The sequence below is a fragment of the Gorilla gorilla genome, chromosome 5, assembly GCF_029281585.2.
Source record: "Gorilla gorilla gorilla isolate KB3781 chromosome 5, NHGRI_mGorGor1-v2.1_pri, whole genome shotgun sequence".
Lineage (NCBI taxonomy): Eukaryota > Metazoa > Chordata > Mammalia > Primates > Hominidae > Gorilla > Gorilla gorilla.
In genome coordinates this window covers 128,903,793-128,928,530 of record NC_073229.2, presented here as the reverse complement: position 1 = coordinate 128,928,530, position 24,738 = coordinate 128,903,793, and the positions used below count along the sequence as shown (strand labels likewise).

Here is a 24,738-nt window from a genome sequence, read left to right as displayed (position 1 = left end):
GTGTTGGAATGACCACCACACTATATAACTTGAAGAAACGAAAGAATAAACTGTTGACATTCTGTGCCAAAACTGATGAAAAGAAGTTAATGAAAAATAGAATAACACTGCATAAAGCTAAAACTGAAGATCTCAATTGTGTATTTAAAGAGTGGATTTGTCAGCGTAACAGTGAACACATGCCACTTAATGGTATGCTGATCATAAACAAGCAAAGATCTATCATAATGAAGTGAAAATTGAAGGGAACTGACTTTTCAACAGGCTGGTTGCAGAAATTTAAGAAAAGACATGATATTCATTTTTTAAAGATTTGTGGCAATAGAGCATCTGCTGATCACAAAACAGTGGTGAAATTCAGTGAGGAATTTGCCAAGGTCATTGCTGATGAAAATCTGATGCTAGAACAAGTCTATATTGCTGTTAAAATATCACTATTTTGTTGTTGTTGCCTCAGAAAGACACTGACTACAGCTCATGAGACAGCCCCTACGGTAGGCTACCAAGGACAGAATAAATGTGCAGGGATGTCCTAGTGCAACAGGCAAGTGTAAGTGTAAATTTGCCGTGATAGGCAAAAGCCTGTGTTCTCAGTCTCTTCAAGGAGTGAATTTCTTACCAGTCCATTATTATGCTAGCAAAAAGGCATGGATCACCAGGGAAAATATTTTATACCAGTGGCTTGTGTTTACTGCATGGTGACTGCAAGACTTTGTTATTCCCTAACAACTGCTCTGCTCATCATCCAGCTGAAATTCTCATCAAAAATAATGTTTGCCATGTATTTTCCCTCAAATGTGACTTCATTAATTCAGCCATGTGACTGAATTAATCAGTCACATTAGATCAATGAAGAATAAATATAACACTTTGTTGCATAGACTGCTAGCATCAGTGAACAGAATTGTAATTGTGGGAGGTTTTCAAAGGGAGTTTAATATGAAGGATGTTGTGTATGCTGTTGCCAGTGATTGGAACACAGTGAGTAAAGACACAATTGTGCATGCCTGGCACAACCTCTGGCCTGCAACTATGTTCAGTGATGGTGACGAGCAAAGGTGTGACTTTGAAGGATTCTGTATGTCAAGTGAAAGAAATGATGTTTGACTGCCTTACATATGCAAAAAAATATACCTTCAGAGTTTGTTAGTGAACTGAAAGAAGTGGATATTGAAAAAGTCTGTAACACTGGTTATAAGGCTCCAATTGCTCATTCATTGATGATGAAGTAGCCAAAATGGTTCTGAATGAAGGTGATGGTGATAATAGTGATGATGAAGATAACATTAAAACTGAATAAGTGCCTATAGATGACATGGTGAAAATATGGCATTCACAACAGAACAAGAAATCATGTTAGTTTATAAAATCAAAGAGAGATTTCTAAGGCAAACACCATTGTTAATGAGGCAGATAACCCTGGAGGAAACATTTAAAAATCCATCCAGCAGAATGACTCCTCATTCTTAGAAGACCCACTTGCTGTCCTCTCAACTGCTTCTTCTCACCTTAAAACATAAAATAATGTACAGGCCGGGCATAGTGGCTCACACCTGTAATCCCAGCACTTTGGGAGGCCGAGGTGAGTGGATCACCTGAGGTCAGGAGTTTCAGACCAGTCTGGCCAATATGGTGAAACCCCGTCTCTACTAAAAATACAAAAATTAGCTGGGCATGGTAGTGCATGCCTGTAATCCCAGCTACTTGGGAGGCTGAGGCAGGAGAATTGCTTGAACCTGGGAAGTGGAGGTTGCAGTGAACCAAGATCACAGTGCCACTGCACTCCAGCCTGAGCAACAGAGTGAGACTCCATCTCACAAAAAATTAAAAGTGTGCAGTACTTTTTTTTTTTTGAGATAAAGTCTTGCTCTGTCACCCAGGCTGGAGTGCAGTGGTGGGATCTCGGCCTACTACAACCTTTGCCTCTCAGGTTCAAGCAGTTCTGCCTTAGCCTCTCAAGTAGTTAGGATTACAGGCGCCCACCACCACACCTGGCTAATTTTTGTATTTTTAGTAGGAATGAGGTTTCACCATGTTGGCCAGGCTGGTCTCGATATCCTGACCCCAAGTGATCTGCCCACCTCGGCCTCCCAAAGTGCTGGGATTACAGGCGTGAGCCACTGAGCCTGGCCTACAGTACCTTTTAATCAAAACAAAGCATTCCAGGTGGAAACGGAAAGCCTGCTGTTGTTTGTTGCTTCTGTTTAACAGCTGGCACAGATATTCTGGTGATGCCTCTGTGCTGCTGTAGCTACCCTGACCATGTGATTTTTTTCACTGTATTAATGGTATGCCCTTTTTTTTTTTAAACCATTAAGTAGTTAGGTGTAAGTGTAAGAAAAGGGTTGCTTATTGGTAACATGTAAATTTGGTCAGGAATAATGGTGATGTCAAACAACCACAGATTGTGTCTACATGGGTGGCTGAGATAGTGATCCCTTTACTTTCTGATGGTTCAATGAAACAAATTCATGTTTAGACTTGAGTGTCATTCCCAAGATAACTCATTTTGTATATACAGATATTCCAAAATCTAAAACACTTTGAAATTTGAAACGCTTCTGGTCCCAAGCATTTCGGATAAGGGATACTTAATCTGTACTATGAGATTTGTTTTTTTACTACTCTGAAAACTTTTAAAACAGGTAGTGTAAGTCTGCAGTTTTTTCATGTTGAGTATACGTGTGTGTTATTAGGTGGGTTTGAATGATCTTTTTGGTATCTTCCTGTCAACAATGAAAACATGAAAACACACTTCTCCTTGCACTTTAGATAGTATATTCTAGAAATTAACTTTAAAAATTACCAAACCTATAAAATGGTAACCTGAATGATCAGTATTTTCTTTTTATTTGCTGGGAAATTTGTTTATTTCTTATTTGACTGATTTTTTTTTTTTTGAGATGGAGTCTTACTCTGTTGCCCAGGCTGGAGTTCAGTGGCACGATCTCAGCTCACTGCAAGCTCCACCTCCCAGGTTCACGCCATTTTCCTGCCTCAGCCTCCTGAGTAGCTGGGACTACAGGTGTCCACCATCATGCCAAGCGAATTTTTTGTACTTTTAGTACAGACGGGGTTTCACCATGTTAGCCAGGATGGTCTCGATCTCCTGACCTCGTGATCTGCCTGCCTCAGCCTCCCAAAGTGCTAGGATTACAGGTGTGAGCTACTGCGCCCGGCCTTTTTTTAAAATTATACTTTAAGTTCTGGGTTACATGTGCAGAATGTGTGGGTTTGTTACATAGGTATACACGTGCCATGGTGGTTTGCTGCACCCATGAAACCATCAGCTACATTAGGTATTTCTCCTAATGTTATCCCTCCTCTGGCCCCCCACCCTCAGCAGGCCCTGGTGCATGATGTTCCCCTCCTTGTGTCCATGTGTTTCTCAGTGTTCAAATCTCACTTGTGAGTGAGAACATGCAGTGTTTGGTTTTCTGTCCTTGTGATAGTTTGCTGAGAATGATGGTTTCCCACTTCATCCATGTCCCTGCAAAGGACGTGAACTCACCATTTTTTATGGCTGCATAGTATTTCATGGTGTATATGTGCCAGATTTCCTTAATCCAGTCTATCATTGATGGACATTTGGGTTGGTTCCAAGTCTTTGCTATTGTGAACAGTGCCTCAATAAACATACGTGTGCGTGTGTCTTTATAGTAGCGTGATTTATAATCCTTTGGGTATATACCCAGTAATGGGATCACTGGGTCAAATGGTATTTCTAGTTCTAGATCCTTGAGGAATCGCCACACTGTCTTCCACAATGGTTGAACTAATTTACACTCCCACCAACAGTGTAAAAGTGTTCCTTTTTCTCCACAACCTCTCCAGCATCTGTTGTTTCCTGACTTTTTAATGATCACCATTCTAACTGGTGTGAGATGGTATCTCATTGTGGTTTTGATTTGCGTTTCTCTAATGACCAGTGATGATGAGCATTTTTTCATGTGTCTGTTGGGTGCATAAATATCTTCTTTTGAGAAGTGTCTGTTCATATCCTTTGCCCATTTTTTGATGGGGTTGTTTGTTTTTTTCTTGTAAATTTGTTTAAGTTCTTTGTAGATTCTGGATATTAACCGTTTGTCAGATGGATAGATTGCAGAAATTTTCTCCCATTCTGTAGGTTGCCTGTTCACTCTGATGATAGTTTCTTTTGCTGTACAGAAGCTCTTTAGTTTAATTAGATCCTATTTGTCAATTTTGGCTTTTGTTGCCATTGCTTTTGGTGTTTTAGACATGAAGTCTTTGCCCATGCCTATGTCCTGAATGGTATTGCCCAGGTTTTCTTGCAGGATTTTTATGGTCCTAGGTCTTACGTTTAAGTCTTTGATCCGTCTTGAGTTGATTTTTGTATAAAGTATAAGGAAGGGGTCCAGTTTCAGTTTTCTGCATATGGCTAGCCAGTTTTCCCAAAACCATTTATTTAAAAAGGAATCTTTTCCCCATTGCTTATGTGTGTCAGGTTTGTCAAAGATCATATGGTGGTAGATGTGTGGTGTTACTTCTGAGGGCTCTGTTCTGTTCCGTTGGTCTATATATCGTTTTGGTACCAGTACCATTCTGTTTTGGTTACTGTAGCCTTGTAGTATAGTTTGAAGTCTGGTAGCATGATGCCTCCAGCTTTGTTCTTCTTGCCCAGGATTGTCGTGGCTATGTGGGCTCTTTTTTGGTTCCATATGAAGTTTAAAGTAGTTTTTTCCATTTCTGTGAAGAAAGTGAATGGTAGCTTGATGGAGATAGCATTAAATCTATAAATGACTTTGGGCAGTAAGGCCATTTTTATGATATTGCTTCTTCCTATCCATAAGCATGGAATGTTTTTCCATTTGTTTGTGTCCTGTTTTATTTCCTTAAAGCAGCGGTTTGTAGTTCTTCTTGAAGGGGTTCTTCACATCCCTTGTAAGTTGTATTCCTAGGTATTTTATTCTCAATAGCAATTGTGAATGGAAGTTCACTCATGATTTGTCTCTCTGTTTGTCTCTTATTGGTGTATAGGAATGCTTGTGATTTTTGCACATTAATTTTGTATCCTGAGACTTTGCTGAAGTTGCTTATCAGCTTAAGGAGATTTTGCGATGAGACAATGGGGTTTTCTAAATACACAATCATGTCATCTGCAAACAGAGACAATTTGACTTCCTCTCTTCCTATTTGAATACACTTCATTGCTTTCTCTTGCCTGATTGCCCTGGCCAGAATTTGCAATACTATGTTGAATAGGAGTGGTGAGAGAGGACATCCTTATGTTGTGCCAGTTTTCAAAGAGAATGCTTCCCATTTTTCTCCCTATTCAGTATGATATTGGCTGTGGGTTTGTCATAAATAGCTCTTATTACTTTGAGATGCATTCCATCAATTCCTAGTTTACTGAGAGTTTTTAGCATGAAAGGCTGTTGAATTTTGTTGAAGGCCTTTTTTGCATCTGTTGAGATAATCATGGTTTTTGCTGTTGGTTCTGTTTATTTGATGGATTACATTTATTGATTGTGTATGTTGATCCAGCCTTGCATTCCAGGGATGAAGCCGACTTGATCGTGGTAGATAAGCATTTTATGTGCCGTGGATTTGGTTTGCCGGTATTTTATTGAGTATTTTTGCATTGATTTTCATCAGGGATATTGGTCTAAAAGTCTCTTTTTTTGTTGTGTCTCTGCCAGGCTTTGGTATCAGGATGATGTTGGCCTCATAAAATAAGTTAGAGAGGATTCCCTCTTTTTCTATTGATTGGAATAGTTTCAGAAGGAATGGTACCAGCTCCTCTTTGTACCTCTGGTAGAATTTGGCTGTGAATCCACTGGTCCTGGACTTTTTTTAGTTGGTAGGCTATTAATTATTGCCTCAATTTCAGAACCTGTTATTGATATATTCAGAGATCCAACTTCTTCCTGGTTTAGTCTTGGGATGGTGTATGTGTCTAGGAATTTATCTATTTCTTCTGGATTTTCTAGTTTATTTGTGTAGAGATGTTTATAGTATTCTCTGATAGTAGTTTGTATTTCTGTAGGATTAGTGGTGATATCCCCTTTATAATTTTATTGCATGTATTTTATTCTTCTCTCTTTTCATCTTTATTAGTCTTGCTAGCCGTGTATCTATTTTGTTGATCTTTTCAAAAAACTAGCTCCTGGATTTATTGATTTGTTTGAAGGGTTTTTCGTGTTCCTGTCTCCTTCAATTCTGCTCTGATCTTAGTTATTTCTTGTATTCTGCTAGCTTTTGAATTTGTTTGCTCTTGCTTCTCTAGTTCTTTTAATTGTGATTTTGGGGGGTTGATTTTAGATCTCTCCTGCTTTCTCTTGTGGGCGTTCAGTGCTAAAAATTTCCTTCTACACATTGCTTTAAATGTGTCCCAGAGATTCTGGTACGTTGTGTCTTTGTTCTCATTGGTTTCAAATAACATTTTTATTTCTGACTTACTTTCGTTATTTACCCTGTAGTCATTCAGGAGCAGGTTGTTCAGTTTCCATTTAGTTGAGCGGTTTTGAGTGGGTTTCTTAATCCTGAGTTCTAATTTGATTGCACTGTGCTCTGAGAGACAGTTTGTTGTGATTTCTTTTCTTTTACATTTCCTGAGGAGTGTTTTACTTCCAATTATATGGTCAGTTTTAGAATAAGTGCGATGTGGTGCTGAGAAGAATCTATATTTTGTTGATTTGGGGTGGAGAGTTCTGTAGATGTCTATTAGGTCTGCTTTGTCCAGAGCTGAGTTCAAGTCCTGGATAACCTTGTTAACCTTCTGTCTCACTGATCTGTCTAATATTGACAGTTAGGTGTTAAAGTCTCCCATTATTATTGTGTGGGAGTCTAAGTCACTTTGTAGATCTCTAAGGACTTGCTTTATGATTCTGGGTTCTCCTGTATTGGGTGCATATATATTTAGGTCATTTAGCTCTTCTTGTTGCATTGATCCTTTTAGCATTATGTAATGTCCTTCCTTGTCTGTTTTGATCTTCTTTGGTCTAATGTCTGTTTTATCAGAGACCAGGATTGCAACCCCTGCTTTTTTTTTGCTTTCCATTTGCTTGGTAGATCTTCCTCTATCCCTTTATTTTGAACCTATGTGTGTCTTTGCATGTGAGATGGGTCTCCTGAATACAGCACACTGATGGGTCTTGACTCTTTATCCAATTTGCCAGTCTGTGTCTTTTAATTGGGGCATTTAGCCCATTTACATTTAAGGTTTGTATTGTTATGTGTGAATTTGATGCTGTCATTATGATGCTAGCTGGTTATTTTGCCCGTTAATTGATGCAGTTTCTTCATAGCGTCGATGGTCTTTACAGTTTGGCTTGTTTTTGCAGTGGCTGGTACCGGTTGTTACTTTCCATGTTTAATGCTTCCTTCAGGAGCTCTTGCAAGTCAGGCCTGGTGGTGACAAAGTCTCTCAGCATTTGCTTGTCTGGAAAGGATTTTATTTCTCTTTCACTTATGAAGCTTAGTTTGGCTGGGTATGAAATTCTGGGTTGAAAATTCTTTTCTTTAAGAATACTGAATATTGGCCCCCATTCTCTTCTGGGGTTTGTAGGGTTTCTACAGAGAGATCTGCTGATAGTCTGATGGGCTTCCCTTTGTGGGTAACCCGACCTTTCTCTCTGGCTGCCGTTAACATTTTTTCCTTCATTTCAACCTTGGTGAATCTGACATTTTATATGTCTTGGGGTTGCTGTTCTGGAGGAGTATCTTTGTGGTGTTCTCTGTATTTCCTGAATTTGAATGTTGGCCTCCCTTGCTAGGTTGGGGAAGTTCTCCTGGATAATATCCAGAAGAGTGTTTTCTAACTTGGTTCCATTCTCCCCGTCACTCTCAGGCACACCAATCAAATGTATATTTGGTCTTTTCACATAGTCCCATATTTCTTGGAGGCTTTGTTAGTTTCTTTTCATTCTTTTTTTCTCTAATCTTGTCTTTTCACTTTATTTCATTGATTTGATCTTCAATCATTGACATCCTTTCTTCCACTTGATCGAATCAGCTATTGAAGCTTATGTATGCTTCATGAAGTTTTCATACTGTGGTTTTCAGCTCCATCAGGTCATTTAAGCTCTTCCCTACACTGGTTATTCTAGTTAGCCATTCGTTTAACCTTTTTTCAAGGTTTTTAGCTTCCTTGTGATGGGTTAGAACATGCTCCTTTAATTTGGAGAAGTTTGTTATTACCAACCTTCTGAAGCCTACTTCTGTCAGTTCATCAAACTCATTCTCCATCCAGTTTTGTTCCGTTGCTGGGTAGGAGTTGTGTTCCTTTGGAGGTGAAGAGGTGTTCTGGTTTTTGGAATTTTCAGCCTTTCTGCTCTGGTTTCTCCCCATCTTTGTGGTTTTATATACCTTTGGCTTTGATGTTGGTGACCTATGGATGGGGTTTTTGTGTGGATGTCCTTTTTGTTGATGTTGATGCTCTTCCTTTCTGTGTGTTAGTTTTCCTTCTAACAAACAGGCCCCTTAGCTGCAGGTCTGTTGGAGTTTGCTGGAGGTCCACTCCGGACCCTGTTTGCCTGGGTATCACCAGCGGAGGCTGCAGAACAGCAAATATTGCTGCCTGTACCTTCTTCTGGAAGCTTCGTCCCAGAGGGGCACCCGCCTGTATGAGGTGTCCAGTCAGGCTACATGGGAGTCAGGGACCCACTTGAGGAGGTAGTCTGTCCGTTCTCATAGCTCAAACGCTGTGCTGGGAGAACCACTGCTCTCTTCAGCGCTGTCAGGCAGGGTTGTTTAAGTCTGGAGAAGCTGTCTGCTGCCTTTTGTTCAGGTATGTCCTGCCCCTAGAGGTGGAATCTAGAGAGGCAGTAGACCTTGCTGAGCTCCAGTGGGCTCCGCCCAGTTCAAGCTTCCCTGCCTCTTTGTTTATACTGTGAGCACAGAACCTCCTACTCAAGCCTCAGCAATGGTGGACGCCCCTCTCCCCGCCAAGGTCCAGCGACCCAGGTCAATCTCAGACTCCTGTGCTGGCAGCAAGCAAGGCTCCATGGGCATGGGACCCTCTGAGCCAGGCACAGAAGGGAATCTCCTGGTCTGCCGGTTGCGAAGACTGTGGGAAAAGTGCATTATTTGGGCAGGAGTGTACCATTCCTCCAGGGACAGTCAGTCACGGCTTCCCTTGGCTAGGAAGGGGAAAACCCCTGACCCCTTGCGCTTCCCAGGTGAGACGACACCCTGCCCTGCTTTGGCTCGCCCTCCGTGGGCTGCACCCACTGTCCAACCAGTCCCAATGAGTTGAACCAGTCACCTCAGTTGGAAATGCAGACATCACCTGTCTTCTGTGTCAATCTGGCTGGGAGCTGTAGACCAGAGCTGTTCCTATTCGGCCATCTTGGAAACGACTCTTCGATCACTATTTTCAATGACTGAATTTGTTTCAAGGAAGCCGAAGTAATAGGATTTTTATCAGACTATCAATTCTTATAACTAGTTTGTGACTTTAATAATAAGTGTATGTGTGTATAAATATATATATATATATATTTTTTTTTTTTTGAGATGGAATCTGGCTCTGTCACTCAGGCTGGGGTGCAGTGGTGTGATCTCAGCTCACTGCAACCTCCGCCTACTGGGTTCAAGAAATTCTCCTGCCTCAGCCTCCCGAGTAGCTGAGACTACAGGTGTGCACCACCATGCCTGGCTAATTTTTTGTGTTTTTAGTAAAGATGACATTTCACCATGCTGGCCCAGCTGGTCTAGAACTCCTGACCTCGTGATCCACCCACCTCAGCCTCTCAAAGTCCTGGGATTACAGGCATGAGCCACCGTGCCTGGCAGGTTGTTTATATTTCTTTGAGGTCAGTGGTGATATCTACCTTATCATTTCTGATTGTGTTTATTTCATTCTTCTCACTTTTCTTCATTAGTCTAGCTAGAGGTCTATCTATTTTATTAATATTTTCAAGAAATCAGCTCCTGGATTCATTGAATTTTTTGAAGGGTTGTTTTGTGTCTCTGTCTTCTTCAATTCACCTCTGATCTTGGTTATTTCTTGTCTTCTGCCAGCATTGGAGTTTGTTCGCTCTTGGCTCTCTAGTTATTTTAGTTGAGATGTCAGGTTGTTAACTTGAGATCTTTCTGGCTTTTTGATGTGGGCATTTAGTGCTATAAATTTCCCTCTTAACACTGCTTTAGCTGCATCCCAGAGATTCTGGTACATTGTCTCTTTGTTCTCATTAGTTTCAGATAAATTCTTGATTTCTCCCATAATTTTGTTGTTTACCCAAGAGTCATTCAGGAGCAGGTTGTTCAATTTCTATGTAGTTGTGTGGTTTTGAGTGAATTTCTTAATCTTGAGTTCTAATTTGATTGTGCTGTGGTCTGAGAGACTGTTTGTTATGATTTCATTTCTTTTGCATTTGCCAAGGAAAGTTTTACTTCTGATTATGTGATCAATTTCAGAATAAGTGTCATGTGCTGATGAGAAGAATGTATATTCTGTTGAATTTCGGTGGGAAGTTCTGTAGATACCTATCAGGTCCACTTGATACAGAGCTGAGTTCAGGTCCAGAATATCTTTGTTAAATTTCTGTCTTGATGATCTGTCTGATATTGTTAGTGGGCTGTTAAAGCCTCTCACTATTATTGTGTGGGAGTCTCAGTCTCTTTGCAGTTCTCTAAGCACTTGTTTTTTGAATTTGGTGCTCCTGTGTTGGTTGTATATATATTTATGATAGCACTTCTTGTTGAATTGAACCTTTTACCATTATGTAATGCCCTTGTCTTTTTTTAATCTTTGTTGGTTTAAAGTCTCTTTTGTCAGAATCTAGGGTTGCAACTCCTGCTTTTTTCTGTTTTCCATTTGCTTGGTAAAATTTCCTCCATCCCTTTGTTTAGAGCCTGTGTGTGTCTTTGCATGTGAGATGGGTCTCTTGAGGACAGCATACTGATGGGTCTTGGCTCTTCATCCAGCTTGCCATTCTTGGTCTTTTAATTGGGGCATTTAACCCATTTACATTTAATATTAGTATTGTTATGTATGAATTTGATCCTGTCATGATGATGCTAGCTGGTTATTTTGCAGGCTTGATTTATGTGGTTGCTTCATAGTGTCACTGGTCAGTGTACTTCAGTGTGTTTTTGTAGTGGCTGGTAACAATTTTTTCTTTCCATATTTAGTTCTTTCTTCAGGAGCTCTGGTAAGGCAGGACTGGTAGTAACAAATTCCCTCAGCATTTGCTTTTCTGAAAAGGATCTTATTTCTCCTTTGCTTATAAAGCTTAGTTTGTCCAGATATGAAATTCTCAGTTGGAAATTATTTTCTTTAAGAATGTTGAATATTGGCCACCAGTCTCTTCTGGCTTGCGGGGTTTTCACTGAAAGGTTTGCTATTAGTCTGAAGGGTTTCCCTTTGTAGGTGACCTGGCCTTTATCTCTGGCTGCCCTTAACAGCTTTTCTTTCATTTGGACCTTGGGGAATCTGATGGCTTTGGGGAATCTGATGTGAAGACACATCTGATTATATGTCTTGGGGTTGATCTTTTTGTGGAGTGTATTACTGGGGTTCTCTGCATTTCCTGAATTTGAATGGTGGCCTGTCCTGATAATCTGGGGGAGTTCTCCTATATGATATCCTGAAGTATGTTTTCCAACTTGGTTCCATTCTCCTCGTCTCTTTCAGGTACCTCAGTCAGTCGTAGGTTTGGTCTCTTTACATAACCCCATATCTCTTGGAGGTTTTATTCATTCCTTTTTGTTCCTTTTTCTCTATTATTGTCTGCCTGTCTTATTTTGGACAGATAGTCTTCAAGCTCTGAGATTCTTTCCTCTGCTTGGTCTATTCTGCTATTGATACTTGTGATTGCATTGTGAAGTTCTCATGTTGTGTTTTTCAGCTCCATTAGGTCTGTTATGTTCCTCTCTAAACTGACTGTTGTGGCTGTCAGCTCCTGTATTGTTTTATTGTGATTCTTAGCTTCTTTGCATTGGGTTAAAACATGCTCCTTTATCTCAGTGAAGTTTATTATTACCCACCTTCTGAAGACTATTTCTGTCAATTCAGTCATCTCAGCCTCAGACCAGTTCTGTGCTTTTGCTGGAGAGGTGCTGCGGTCATTTGGAGGAGAAGAGGCACTCTGGCTTTTTGAGTTTTCAGCATTTTTGTGTTGATTCTTTCTCATCTTTTTGGCCTTAATCTACCTTTGTTCTTTGAGGTTGCTGACCTTTGAGGTTTTTGTGGGGTCTTTTTGTTGATATTGTTGTTGTTTTCTGTTCATTTGTTTTTCTTATAGTAATCTGGCCACTTTACTGTATATAGGGCTGCTATGGTTTGCCAGGGGTCCTCTCCAGACCCCAGTTGCCTTGGTTTCTCCCATACCTGGAGGTATCAGCAGAGAAGGCCATGAAGCAGCAAAGATGGCAGGCAGGTCCTTCCTCTGGAAGCTCTGTCCCAGGGGGTAGGAACTTAACTGTTGTTGGCCTGCATGCACCTATAAGAGGTGGCTGGAGACCCCTGTTGGGAGATCTTAACAAGTCACAAGGAATGGGATCAGGGACTTGCCCAAAGAAGCAGTCTGGCTGCTTTTTGGTAGAGCACATGTGCTGTGTTGAAGGGGACCCTACCTTGTCTGGACTGCCTATATTCTCCAAAGCCAGCAGGTGGGAGCAGCTGAGTTGACTGAACCCCAGACATGGCGGTCACCCCTTGTCCCCGGAGCTTGGTCCCAGTGAGATACCAAAGCTCTGTCCTTAGAACCCTTAGCTAGTGTATTTCTACACAACATGAACACTTGAAATGTTACTGGGTAACAGTAGTGGGTGTTCATAGTAAAATTTGTATTGTCAAGATAATATTAATTTGTTTTATTCTGTTTGAAGGTGTACTGTTTAGCGAGGCAGGGAAACATTTTAGAAGCAGTTCGACTTAGATTTTTCCATTAAACACAGCTATCTTTCAAGTATTTGAAAAACTTATATTACTGAAAAATTAAGTGTTTATGATAGCTAGGATTTCATTATTTTATTGAAAAATAATTCAACTGCCATCCACATTTGAATTACTTAATTAGCATGAAGACTGAGATGTGAAGGAGCTGATTTTCTTTCTTTTTTTATTTTTTGATCATTCTTGGGTGTTTCTTGCAGGGGGGGATTTGGCAGGGTCATAGGACAATAGTGGAGCGAAGGTCAGCAGATAAACAAGTGAACAAAGGTCTCTGGTTTTCCTAGGCAGAGGACCCTGCGGCCTTCCGCAGTGTTTGTGTCCCTGGGTACTTGAGATTAGGGAGTGGTGATGACTCTTAAGAAGCATGCTGCCTTCAAGCATCTGTTTAACAAATCACCTCTTGCACAGCCCTTAATCCATTTAACCCTGAGTGGACACAGCACATGTTTCAGAGAGCACAGGGTTGGGGGTAAGGTCATAGATCAACAGGATCCCAAGGCAGAAGAATTTTTCTTAGTACAGAACAAAATGAAAAGTCTCCCATGTCTACTTCTTTCTACACAGACACAGCAACCATCCGATTTCTCAATCTTTTCCCCACCTTTCCCCCTTTTCTATTCCACAAAACCGCCATTGTCATCATGGCCCGTTCTCAATGAGCTGTTGGGTACACCTCCCAGACGGGGTGGTGGCCGGGCAGAGGGGCTCCTCACTTCCCAGAAGGGGCAGCCGGGCAGAGGCACCCCCCACCTCCCGGACGGGGCGGCTGGCCGGGCGGGGTCTGACCCCCCACCTCCCTCCCGGATGGGGCGGCTGGCCGGGCGGGGTCTGACCCCCCACCTCCCTCCCGGACGGGGCGGCTGGCCGGGCGGGGGCAGACCCCCCACCTCCCTCCCGGACGGGGCGGCTGCCGGGCGGAGGGGCTCCTCACTTCTCAGACGGGGCGGCTGCCAGGCGGAGGGGCTCCTCACTTCTCAGATGGGGCGGCTGCCGGGCGGAGGGGCTCCTCACTTCTCAGAGGGGGCGGCCGGGCGGAGACGCTCCTCACCTCCCAGACGGGGTCGCGGCCGGGCAGAGGCGCTCCTCACATCCCAGATGGGGCGGCGGGGCAGAGGCACTCCCCACATCTCAGACGATGGGCGGCTGGGCAGAGACACTCCTCACTTCCTAGATGGGATGGCAGCCGGGAAGAGGCGCTCCTCACTTCCCAGACTGGGCGGCCGGTCAGAGGGGCTCCTCACATCCCAGACAATGGGCGGCCAGGCAGAGACGCTCCTCACTTCCCAGACGGGGTAGCGGCCGGGCAGAGGCTGCAATCTCAGCACTTTGGGAGGCCAAGGCAGGTGGCTGGGAGGTGGAGGTTGTAGCGAGCCGAGATCACGCCACTGCTCTCCAGCCTGGGCACCATTGAGCACTGAGTGAACGAGACTCCGTCTGCAATCCCGGCACCTCGGGAGGCCGAGGCTGGCGGATCACTCGTGGTTAGGAGCTGGAGACCAGCCCGGCCAACACAGCGAAACCCCATCTCCACCAAAAAAAATACGAAAACCAGTCAGGCGTGGCGGTGCACGCCTGCAATCGCAGGCACTCGGCAGGCTGAGGCAGGAGAATCAGGCAGGGAGGTTGTAGTGAGCCGAGATGGCAGCAGTACAGTCCAGCTTCGGCTCGGCATCAGAGGGAGACCGTGGAAAGAGAGGGAGAGGGAGACCGTGGGGAGAGGGAGGGGGAGGGGGAGGGAGAGGGAGAGCAGGAGCTGATTTTCAAAAATTGGTATCAATAACTATGAACTGGGTTACTGAAATACATGTGGAAAATAATAAATATTAAAATAAATGGAAGGAAAAGTGTGATAAAGAGTATTACATTTGTAAAAATTAAAATGTAGGAGGAAATAATAGGAATTAATTGGTAAAAAATAGAGTATATACTATTCTGATAGATATGGAATGCAATTAAAATAGGTAACGTTCACGTGAGCAAGTCATAAATCTTTTATTTTCATGCTTCATGACTTGTTAAGGTCTTCCACAGAGATTATTGAGTCACACTTTAAGACTGTAAAGCCAAAACCTCTTGGGAAAAAGTCTCTTTAGGGAAGAATAGGGTCTTTCCTGGCATCTTAAAAAATATAATATATAATTAATTAATTATATGAATGGGGCAGAAAACTTTTAGTACATCCAGTGAACAATTTTAGTGAGAGTAGACATAAACTGAAATATAGTCATGTGCTAATGCAGATATCACTGCTGTAATCACTATGAAATATTTTATATATGTTATTTCCCGGGTTGGACTCCGGAAATTTAGTATATGTTTCTGTTTGACTGTTGGGTACACATTTCTGTCTCCCTCTCTATAATAAGTACCTGTATGTGACTTGTAGCTGATTAATTCCTATATAGTAGAGAAAAACTTGCACCTTTGGTTGGTGGGAAGTGGGATTTGGGGTGAGACTAGATTGAATAGCAGAGATGGTAGCTTTCCTTGTGTTAAATTGTAAAAGGAGCCACACCGGGTTTCGGGAGAGCTGTATGGAATCTACTGTGACACTTCTGTAGCTCTGAGAGCTGTGAAGAATTCATAGCTAGCAGTCATATAGAACTTGCTGGCTCAGTGCCTTTTTTTGGTCTTTTTTTCCCCTGTTTTTTGTTTGTTTTTGAACAGAGCATCAGATTACTGCCAAAAAAAAAATAAAGGAAGAGGGCTAAAACAGAGTTTCTTCCCTGTTAGAGTATTAATTCCTAGTAGGTAGGAGCTATATACCTGCTATAGCATATTGTTTTTAACTCACAAAGTTTCACTTATAACTAATTAAAAAATATATAAATGATAACGTAATAGTTTATATGTGTATACACACACTCTTTCTCTCTCTGTATATAATTCATTTTGTTCTAAGCCAAAATACATTTTTTAAATTACCAGTTATTATTATTATTTTTTTCTTTAAGAGACAGGATCTTGCCCTGTTGCCCGGGTTGGAGTGTGGTGGCACAGTCATAGTTCACTGCAGACTCGAACTCCTGGGCTCAAGCAATGCTTCCACCTCAGCCTCCCCTAGTAACTAGGAGTACAGGCATGTGCCACCATGCCCTCTGCTTATTACCAGTTAAATTTTAAGTAACAATATTTTCTATGATTATCGTGTATTTTAAAATAAAATGGGTGAATATATAGATTACCTTAACTCAGAATTGAATTGGCTATGCTACAAAGAATGATTTTACCGAGTTCTAAGTATGTGTTAAGTGAATTTGATGATGGTATGCATTCATTCTTCACATATTTTTTGAATACTTTCAAAGTGGCAGCCACTTTTTAGGAGTTGGTATATATCCTGGTAAAACAAAGCTCCTGTCTGCAGAGAGATTACATTCTAATGAGACATTTCAGTGAGAATGATCTAGAAGTATAAACACACTGGGGCCCGGACAAGCTTGTGTTTTGGGAATAGCCAGAAAACCAGTGAAACTAGAATTGAGTGAATGAATGAACTAGGGGGAGAATGGAAAGAAGTGAGATCAGAGAGCAAGGCAGAGGCCAGATCATTTAGGGCCTTAGAGACCAGGAAAGGAATTTGGATGTTACTCCAGATGTCATGAGAAGTCATTATAGGGTTTTGAGCAAGAGAGTTGCCTGATCTGAGTTATTTACATGTACATACACACACATATATATCTATGTGTATATATACATATATATATTTTTAAATCACTCTGGCTAAGGTGTGGAGAAGCATCAGTACAGGGGCAAAAATGGAAACAGGGACACCAGATGTTGCAGTAATCCAGATGAGGAGTGATGATAGCTTGGACTGGGGTGCTGAAATGGAGGTAGTGAGACAAGGTAAGATTGAGAATATTTTTTTAAAGGTAGATCTGGTAGTATCAGCTGAAATAGGGTGTGAGAGAAGTCATGGATGATTGAGTCCCTGAGGAACTAAGCTGTTCCTCAACAGCTTAGTGAATAGTGGCTTGCTGATTTGCTGAGATGTATGAGTGTTGGTGTCAATTTTATTTTAAACCTTTACCTCTTCAATAAGAAATAATTATATTAACATTAAGTATGTAAAAAGTTTTTTAAAAAGTCATTATGAAAACTTCTTTTTCAACAGGCGGAGTATGTCCAGCTTGTTACTGAACTTCGAATGACAAGAGCCATTCAGCCTCAGATCAATGCTTTTTTACAGGGCTTTCATATGTTCATTCCACCCTCCCTCATACAGCTTTTTGATGAATATGAATTGGTAAGGAAAAACATCAGTTCTTATGTTGTAACACAACAACACAAAACTCTAGTTGATGTAATTCAGAAATAATTGTGGAGTACTATGATGAATGAAATAATGTATAAATGAGACAAAATGGTTTAATATCCATTTTTAGAGATTTGATATAAAGTGTATGGATGTGCATCTCTTAAGCTTAATAACCGGATAAGCAGCTCCTTAATGTGAAGTGAGGTGAGGTGGTGACAAACTAAAATGGAATATATTCCTGTTTCTTCTATATGGGAGATGTTGAAGGCCAGTCTTCCTATATACACAGTATTCTACATTATTTCTGAATTTTTTATTTGACCACATGACATAAAGGGCACTGATACTAACTTCTTAAACTTCTAAAAAGAATTAAGAAGGTTTTTCTTATTGTATAGTATTGTCTTCTCCAGTTTCTTATATTGCCATATATATAATTTTATAATTCTTTATTTCAAACCTATGGAGTCCATCGTCTTTGCCATCCTCTAGTCCCTAATGAATGTTTGGTTTTGCTACTTTAATTTGCCTTTATTGTACTGTGATCCAACAGGATTTCTAATTTTATATGATTTATGTCTGCATTTCTTTTTCTCTTTAGTTTTGGTAATTTGGAGAATTATTTTTAAACTCTTTGAGTTGTCTAAATCTTAATAAAGCACAGTATTTTAAATAGCATATAGCTGCTTTCTTACCTAAAAGTATATAATTTGGAATAGTAAGTTCCAGATCAGTGGAAATGTTTTATTTAGTTTTTATTCTGTCTCAGAAAATTAGTTTTACCCCATGCCTTTCATTTTAGTATATGGATACAGATACAGATATATACCTTTAATTTTACATATGTATCAGTATTTTTAATTTATCATTCATAGTGTATCTTAGTATAATAGTGAATAAAATTTGCTAATTAATTTTGAAGTCCATTGTGATTTAGTTTCATTAAATGTAAGTTTTGAGGTTTTTTTGATTGTTTTTAAGCTGTAGAGTTAATGGCTTCAGTTAGCATAGATTTGTCTAGTTTTTATGTAACAATAGAAGTGATTTTCAGCATTTAAAAATGGAGGACTATTCGAGCTATTATATTATTAGACCTGACTGAAATATGGCTTTTCCTGTACTGTGCTTGGATTAAATTAGCCTTTTGAAATTCAAAACAGAGCATTAGTTATTTGCTGGACCTATATGTATGTAAAAAAACAAATAGCCAACAAAAATAATTGATGAAAACTTTGCCTTGTAATTTACTGATATCAATAAGTTTATAAAACTTTGGGTTATGATATACATGCAGAAAAGGACACACATCATAAATGTATAGCTTGATAAGTTTTAACAAACTGAACATACCCATGAAACTAACACCCAGATGAAGAAACAGAAATTCTAGCACCCCATATGTCACTCTGTCATCCCCCTCCAGTCATTCTCCCACCTTAAGGGTAACCATTCTCCTGACTTCTAAAATCATAGACGAGATTCTCCTATTTTAGAATTATGTAAATAGAATGTATCTGGCTTTCTTAGCTCAAGTTTTTGTTTGTGGGAATCATACATATTGTTGCATGCAGTTGGTAATTTGTTCATTTTAATTGCTGTATAGCATTTCAGTTTCCTTTAGTCTTTTCTACTCTTGATGAACATTTAGTGGGTACTTTTCAGTTTCAGGCTCTTTCAAGTACTGCTGCTATAAACATGCCTTTAGGAAAACATAAGTTAGCATTCTGTAGGTTATATGCCTTGGAGTGGAATTGCTGGGACATAGGCTGTGCGTGTACCCCATTTCAGTAGATAGGAGCAGATAGTTTCCCAAGTGATGCATCAGTTTACACTCCCATTAGGAGGTGTGAGAGTTCTGGGTGTTCTGCATTCTCACTAGCATTTGATAATTTTCCATCTTTTTCATTTCCATTCTGGTAATTCAGTAGTGGTCTTTCCTTGAGATTTTAATTTGTATTTACCTGATAGCTAATGAAGTTACACACCTTTTATGATTATAGCCATTTGTGTACTGTTTTCGAAGTGTCTATTTAAGTAATTTGTCCACTTTTCTATTGTGTTTTTTTTTCTTTTTACTGATTTGTAGGACTCTTTATGTATTCTTTTATAAGAGTCTTTTATCAGATACATGTATCACGAATATTTTCTACTCAGGTCTTTTCAGCGAATAAAAATTTTGGGGTTTAACATAGTTCAGTTTATCAGTTTTTTTTGTTTTTTGTTTTTTTTTTTTTGATGGAAGAAGCTTTTTGTGTCCTGTTTTAGAAACTGTTTCTTACTCTAAAGCTGTGAAGATATTTTTCTGTGTTTTCTTTTAAAAGCTTTATTCCTTTATCTTTCACATTTAGGTCTGTTACTGGTAAGTTTTTAATTGTGGCTCTTACATTAAAATTTAGATCAGGTTCCTAGTTTGTCTTGGACTCTGACTTTACTAAGTTGAGCTGATTCACATTTGGGAAGAGCAACATTGTAGGCATGGTCTTGATTTATACAGTGATAATAATAATTATTAAGCATTTAGTATTTGCCAGGTATTTTATATGTATTAATTTTAAAAACGCTCACAAAAAATCTCTTGAGGTGAGTACTATTGTCCCCATTTTACAGATGAGAAAACTAGGCCAAAGAAGATATGGAACTTGTTCATGGTCATAGAGCATGTGTTAGTGGTAGGCTATGAACTCATGTTCCCTGACCCCAGATACCATCACTGTTGCCAGTCTGCTGCTTGGTGGCATGAGTAATCAGAGGGACTTGGCTTTAGAACTTTTTGTGTGACTTTGTGTCTTTCATAGGGGAGGGCTATGCTGCACTGAGAAAGCAGACTTTTAAAAAATTTGGTGCAAACGTCTAAACTAGATGTGCATCTGAGTTAAAGGATTCAGGTTAAATTCTAGAGTTTTAGTGAGGAGAAGGTATCAAGTAGCTCCAGTGTACTGAACTGGAGTTGTAGTCATCCATTGTAGACAGAAGGCATCAAGAGATGACTGTGGACTGTTCTTTCATACTGTGCTGCTTGTGAATTTATCCATGATAGAACCAGAATATAAAAACACTGAATCGTGTGATGCTAGGTAAGCTGATGGCTGTGAATACTTTCATGATTCAGTTTCTAACTATTAGTATGAGTTATATACCTTACACATAGTTCCAACAGATGAATTCAATTATTTTGTTGTATTAAAAAAATTGATTGGGACTTAAAATATTTTTCTTAATATGTACCTTTTATTCTGGAATTCTCATTTCATCTGTTTGTTTTTGGTCAGTTTAGTAACCAGATGGGATAATAAAGATCCTTTCTTTTTCTTCTTCTTCAAAAAAAATCGTAACAATTAATGTGATATTCATGAAGTGCTTCAAATTTCTTGAGAGAATATAATGTTAGTCATTTTTATTCATAATTATGAATAATGAAAGCATACTTAATATTATTGAAAGCTTATCTTCAGCCTAGAAGGGAAAAGGATTAAACTCATGAATTGTAAGGCATGCGTAAAGCCTGTCCCACTCCCTTTTAGCAAAACTATATCAGAGTCCTGCCAGGGAACAGAATTTCTCCAGATGGTTGAAATATCAAAACTTTAACAAAGGGACTATTACAGAGGTATGGGCAGTGTTAAGAATAAACAATGTCTAGTGAGACATCCACAGACTGGCAACAGGGAAAGCCTTTATCATCCCTAGGACTGAAGAGACAGGTAGAGGAATTACTGTGAAGAGTCCCGTGGGAGCCTGAACCGCCAAGGAGGGGCCACCTGATGGTAGCCATACTTGAGGAGCCATAGCTACTGCAAAGAGGTGCTGAAGCAGTGGGGCAGCAGAGAGTACTCTCACCTCCAGACTAACTGCCTATGTTTCCCAGGCTCCAAACCCAAACCAAAGCCAGCTGGCAAGACAGCCAGCAGGCAAAGCAGCCAGTCTGCAGTGCAAAGGAAGCTAGAGCATGTATTTGGGGGTGGTCAATGTAGACTAGACTGTCTTCATCTAGGAAAAGGATTCTATAACACTGTGACTAGGACTAAAACACACCCTATACTAGCAGTTCTAAAACTTTTTGGTCTTAGGACCCCTTAAAACAAAAGAGTTTTTGTTTATGTGGGTTATGTCAATGGATATTTACTTGAAATTAAAACAGAAATGTAAAATATTTTATTCACATAAAATAATCCATTATTATATTAACATAGAGAACATTTGAAAAACTAAAATTGCATTTTCCAGAACAAAACCGAAACAGTGGGAAGACTGGTACTATTTTACAGTTTTGCAAATTTCTTTAATGTCTAGCTTAGTAGAAGACAAATGGGCCCTTATAACTGCTTTTGTGTATAATCTATTTTGGTATGTTGTTTGGTTGAAATATATGAAGAAAACTCAACCTCATACAGATAAAGTTGGAAAAGGGAGAACCTCATGGACCCACTGAGTACATCTTGGAAACCCTCAAGAGTTCTCAGATGTTGCCTTATATCAATGTTATTTAAGGTACAAGGTCAGGTATATGTTGTGAGTAGTTTACTATAGGAGACATGATTTTGAATCACAGGGTATCTACATCCCTGTAATAAGAAATCCTGGCCGGGCATGGTGGTTCACACCTGTAATTCCAGCACTTTTGGAGGCCGAGGTGGGTGGATCACAAGGTCAGGAGATTGAGACCATCCTGGCTAACATGGTGAAACCTCATCTCTACTAAAACTACAAAAAAATTAGCCGGGCATGGTGGCGGGCGCCTGTAGTCCCAGCTACTTGGGAGGCTGAGGTGGGAGAATGGCGTGAACCCGGGAGGTGGAGCTTGCAGTGAGCCATGCCACTGCACTGCAGCCTGGGTGACAGAGCCAGACTCGGTCTCAAAAAAAAAAAAAAAAAGGAAATCCTGATATTCTGAATCATCAGTGTAAAGTGTAGGCCAATCATTGCCTCCCCTGACTATGTAAGCATCTCTAACTGTGATATATGGACTGATTCAGAGAAGTGGACAAGCTCTTTTCATGTCCTCCTTTCCCTTGGAAAACAAAAAGGTAAATACTTTGCCATTCTTAATTTCATTTTTACTTATATGATTGAGATTTTGTGTCTTTGATGATCTTCCTGGATAAAATAAACCTATCAAGTCATTAGGAAAATTGCATTTTTTTTGACTTTGGAGAAAATTGACTTTACAGGATCCAAATTATTCCAGAATTGAATTCCTAAAAGGCCTAAATCTTTTTTAAAAGTCATAACTATTTTTATATTACCTCCTTTTTCCTCATGATAATGATTTCTTGATGACTTTCCCCTTGTTTAGTCAAGTATTTATTCAGGTCTTTGTTGTCACTTTCATGTTGAGAATACTGTCTCCTTACAGAAGTTAACAAAATTGCAAAGAAATGTAAAAATATAAAGTAAACCAAAGATAATGTTCATAAAACTTTTGCACATATAAACTGTTGTTGCATATGTTCACACATAAACATATAAACTATAATCTCTTATGTTTTAATGAAATTGTATCAATGTGGAAACATCTCCACATCTTATAATATTTGAGATTATCACCGTCAAGGATTCTCTCTCATGTAATGCTTGTTATTGATGACATGCAGGAACTGTCACAAAAATATATCAGTTTTACATGGGATTAGTTTCTAATTAAGGCAAATTTACCACTTAAATATAATAACTTTTTTCCCTAAAGAAAATTATTGAAATATTTTTCTTCTTCCCCCAAGGAGCTACTGCTTTCTGGAATGCCGGAAATTGATGTGAGTGATTGGATAAAAAATACAGAATACACAAGTGGCTATGAAAGAGAAGATCCAGTTATTCAGGTAAAATTTCTCTAGAGCTTAGAATGAAGTTAAGTTTTGCCGTTTAATTTTGTAAGCTTTTCAGCACTATTGGATGAAAACTTAATTAACAAAGTAAAGTGTTTACCCAAATTATTCTTGTGGGAATTAGTGCATATGAAAGCTTTGCATGAAATCATTTTTGGTAAACGAGTTTCATAGAATAAAATGTGCTTTATGAATATTGCATATTTCTCTGGTATTGAGAAGTCTACAATTGCTCTGAAATATGAGCTAAGTTTTTTGTTCTTGTTGTTAGTGGTTCTGGGAAGTTGTAGAAGACATTACTCAAGAGGAGAGAGTTCTTCTCTTACAGTTTGTTACGGGCAGGTAAGCAGTATTTTTATGATAATATGGAAATAATTTAATGTATTCTGCTTTTAATGGCTTAGAGATAACTAAAATAAGGAATTATTACTCTGAATTGTCAGTAACTTACCACCCTTTCCACTGTTTTAGGTATTAAAAAAAGATTTATTTTGGTATTAAAGATAAGACATTTATAGTAGTGAGCAATCATGCTTACTTAATATATTAAAAAGCATCTCCAATTAGGATTATCAGTATATTGTACTTTATAATTTGGAAATCTTTTCACTCTGCAGGTAGGTCAATGATAGTAGCCAAATTTTTAATATTTGTATATTATTTTAATATTTTAATATTTGTATATTGCTGGTTTGGTTTAATAGTAAGGCAATTCAGTTTATCCTGGTTAACTCTGTATTACCCATACACAACAGTTTTTCTGTAATTCAAAGTAAACTTTAAAGTGTCAAGATTCATGGCCTAAAAAATAATTTGTGGTACTACACTTCTCTGAAAAGTTCACTTTTGGAACCAGTTAAATATAATAGATATTAGAAAACTAGATGATTTAGCCATCTTTTAGCTTGTATTTCTGAAAGATGTAAAAAAAGTCTGATTTTCATTTTGGATAACAGAATTTTATCTTCTATTTATGAAAATGTAGTTCGGTTTTTTCATTATAAATGTACATATTTCTCCTAGGAAAGTTAGAAAATAGAAAATTAGAATAAGAAAAACCATAGCCCATCAGCCATAACTGCTATAAACAATTTAATATATTTACTTCTGTGTTTTTTCTGCATATTTAAAAAGCATAATAGTGAATGTGTATCTACATAAAATACATATATATATAATTTTTTTTGTTTTAAATTATACTTTAAGTTTTAGGGTACATGTGCACATTGTACAGGTTAGTTACATATGTATACATGTGCCATGCTGGTGCGCTGCACCCACTAACTCGTCATCTAGCATTAGGTATATCTCCCAGTGCTATCCCTCCCCCTTCCCCCCACCCCACAACAGTCCCCAGAGTGTGATATTCCCCTTCCTGTGTCCATGTGATCTCATTGTTCAGTTCCCACCTATGAGTGAGAATATGCGGTGTTTGGTTTTTTGTTCTTGCGATAGTTTACTGAGAATGATGATTTCCAATTTCATCCATGTCCCTACAAAGGATATGAACTCATCATTTTTTATGGCTGCATAGTATTCCATGGTGTATATGTGCCACATTTTCTTAATCCAGTCTATCATTGTTGGACATTTGGGTTGGTTCCAAGTCTTTGCTATCGTGAGTAATGCCACAATAAACATACGTGTGCATGTGTCTTTATAGCAGCATGATTTATAGTCCTTTGGGTATATACCCAGTAATGGGATGGCTGGGTCCAATGGTATTTCTAGTTCTAGATCCCTGAGGAATGGCCACACTGACTTCCACAATGGTTGAACTAGTTTACAGTCCC

The 24,738-nt window shown here is 39.3% G+C and overlaps 1 protein-coding gene across 15 annotated transcripts in view; it reads left to right on the top strand.

Moving 5' to 3' along the window:
• The window catches only part of HACE1 (HECT domain and ankyrin repeat containing E3 ubiquitin protein ligase 1), a 135,164-nt gene that overhangs the window by 95,758 nt on the left and 14,668 nt on the right, over positions 1 to 24,738 (top strand). For 13 of the 15 annotated variants that reach the window (XM_019030126.4, XM_004044479.5, XM_055391233.2 and 10 more), the window contains 3 exons: positions 16,980 to 17,111; positions 22,841 to 22,939; positions 23,217 to 23,287. In XM_019030126.4, the coding sequence (XP_018885671.1) occupies positions 16,980 to 17,111; positions 22,841 to 22,939; positions 23,217 to 23,287 (302 nt within the window). Of the gene's footprint in view, positions 1 to 457; positions 678 to 16,590; positions 16,712 to 16,979; positions 17,112 to 22,840; positions 22,940 to 23,216; positions 23,288 to 24,738 lie in introns of those variants that run through there. The other 2 variants (XR_008680980.2, XM_019030128.3) reach the window with 2 other exon arrangements.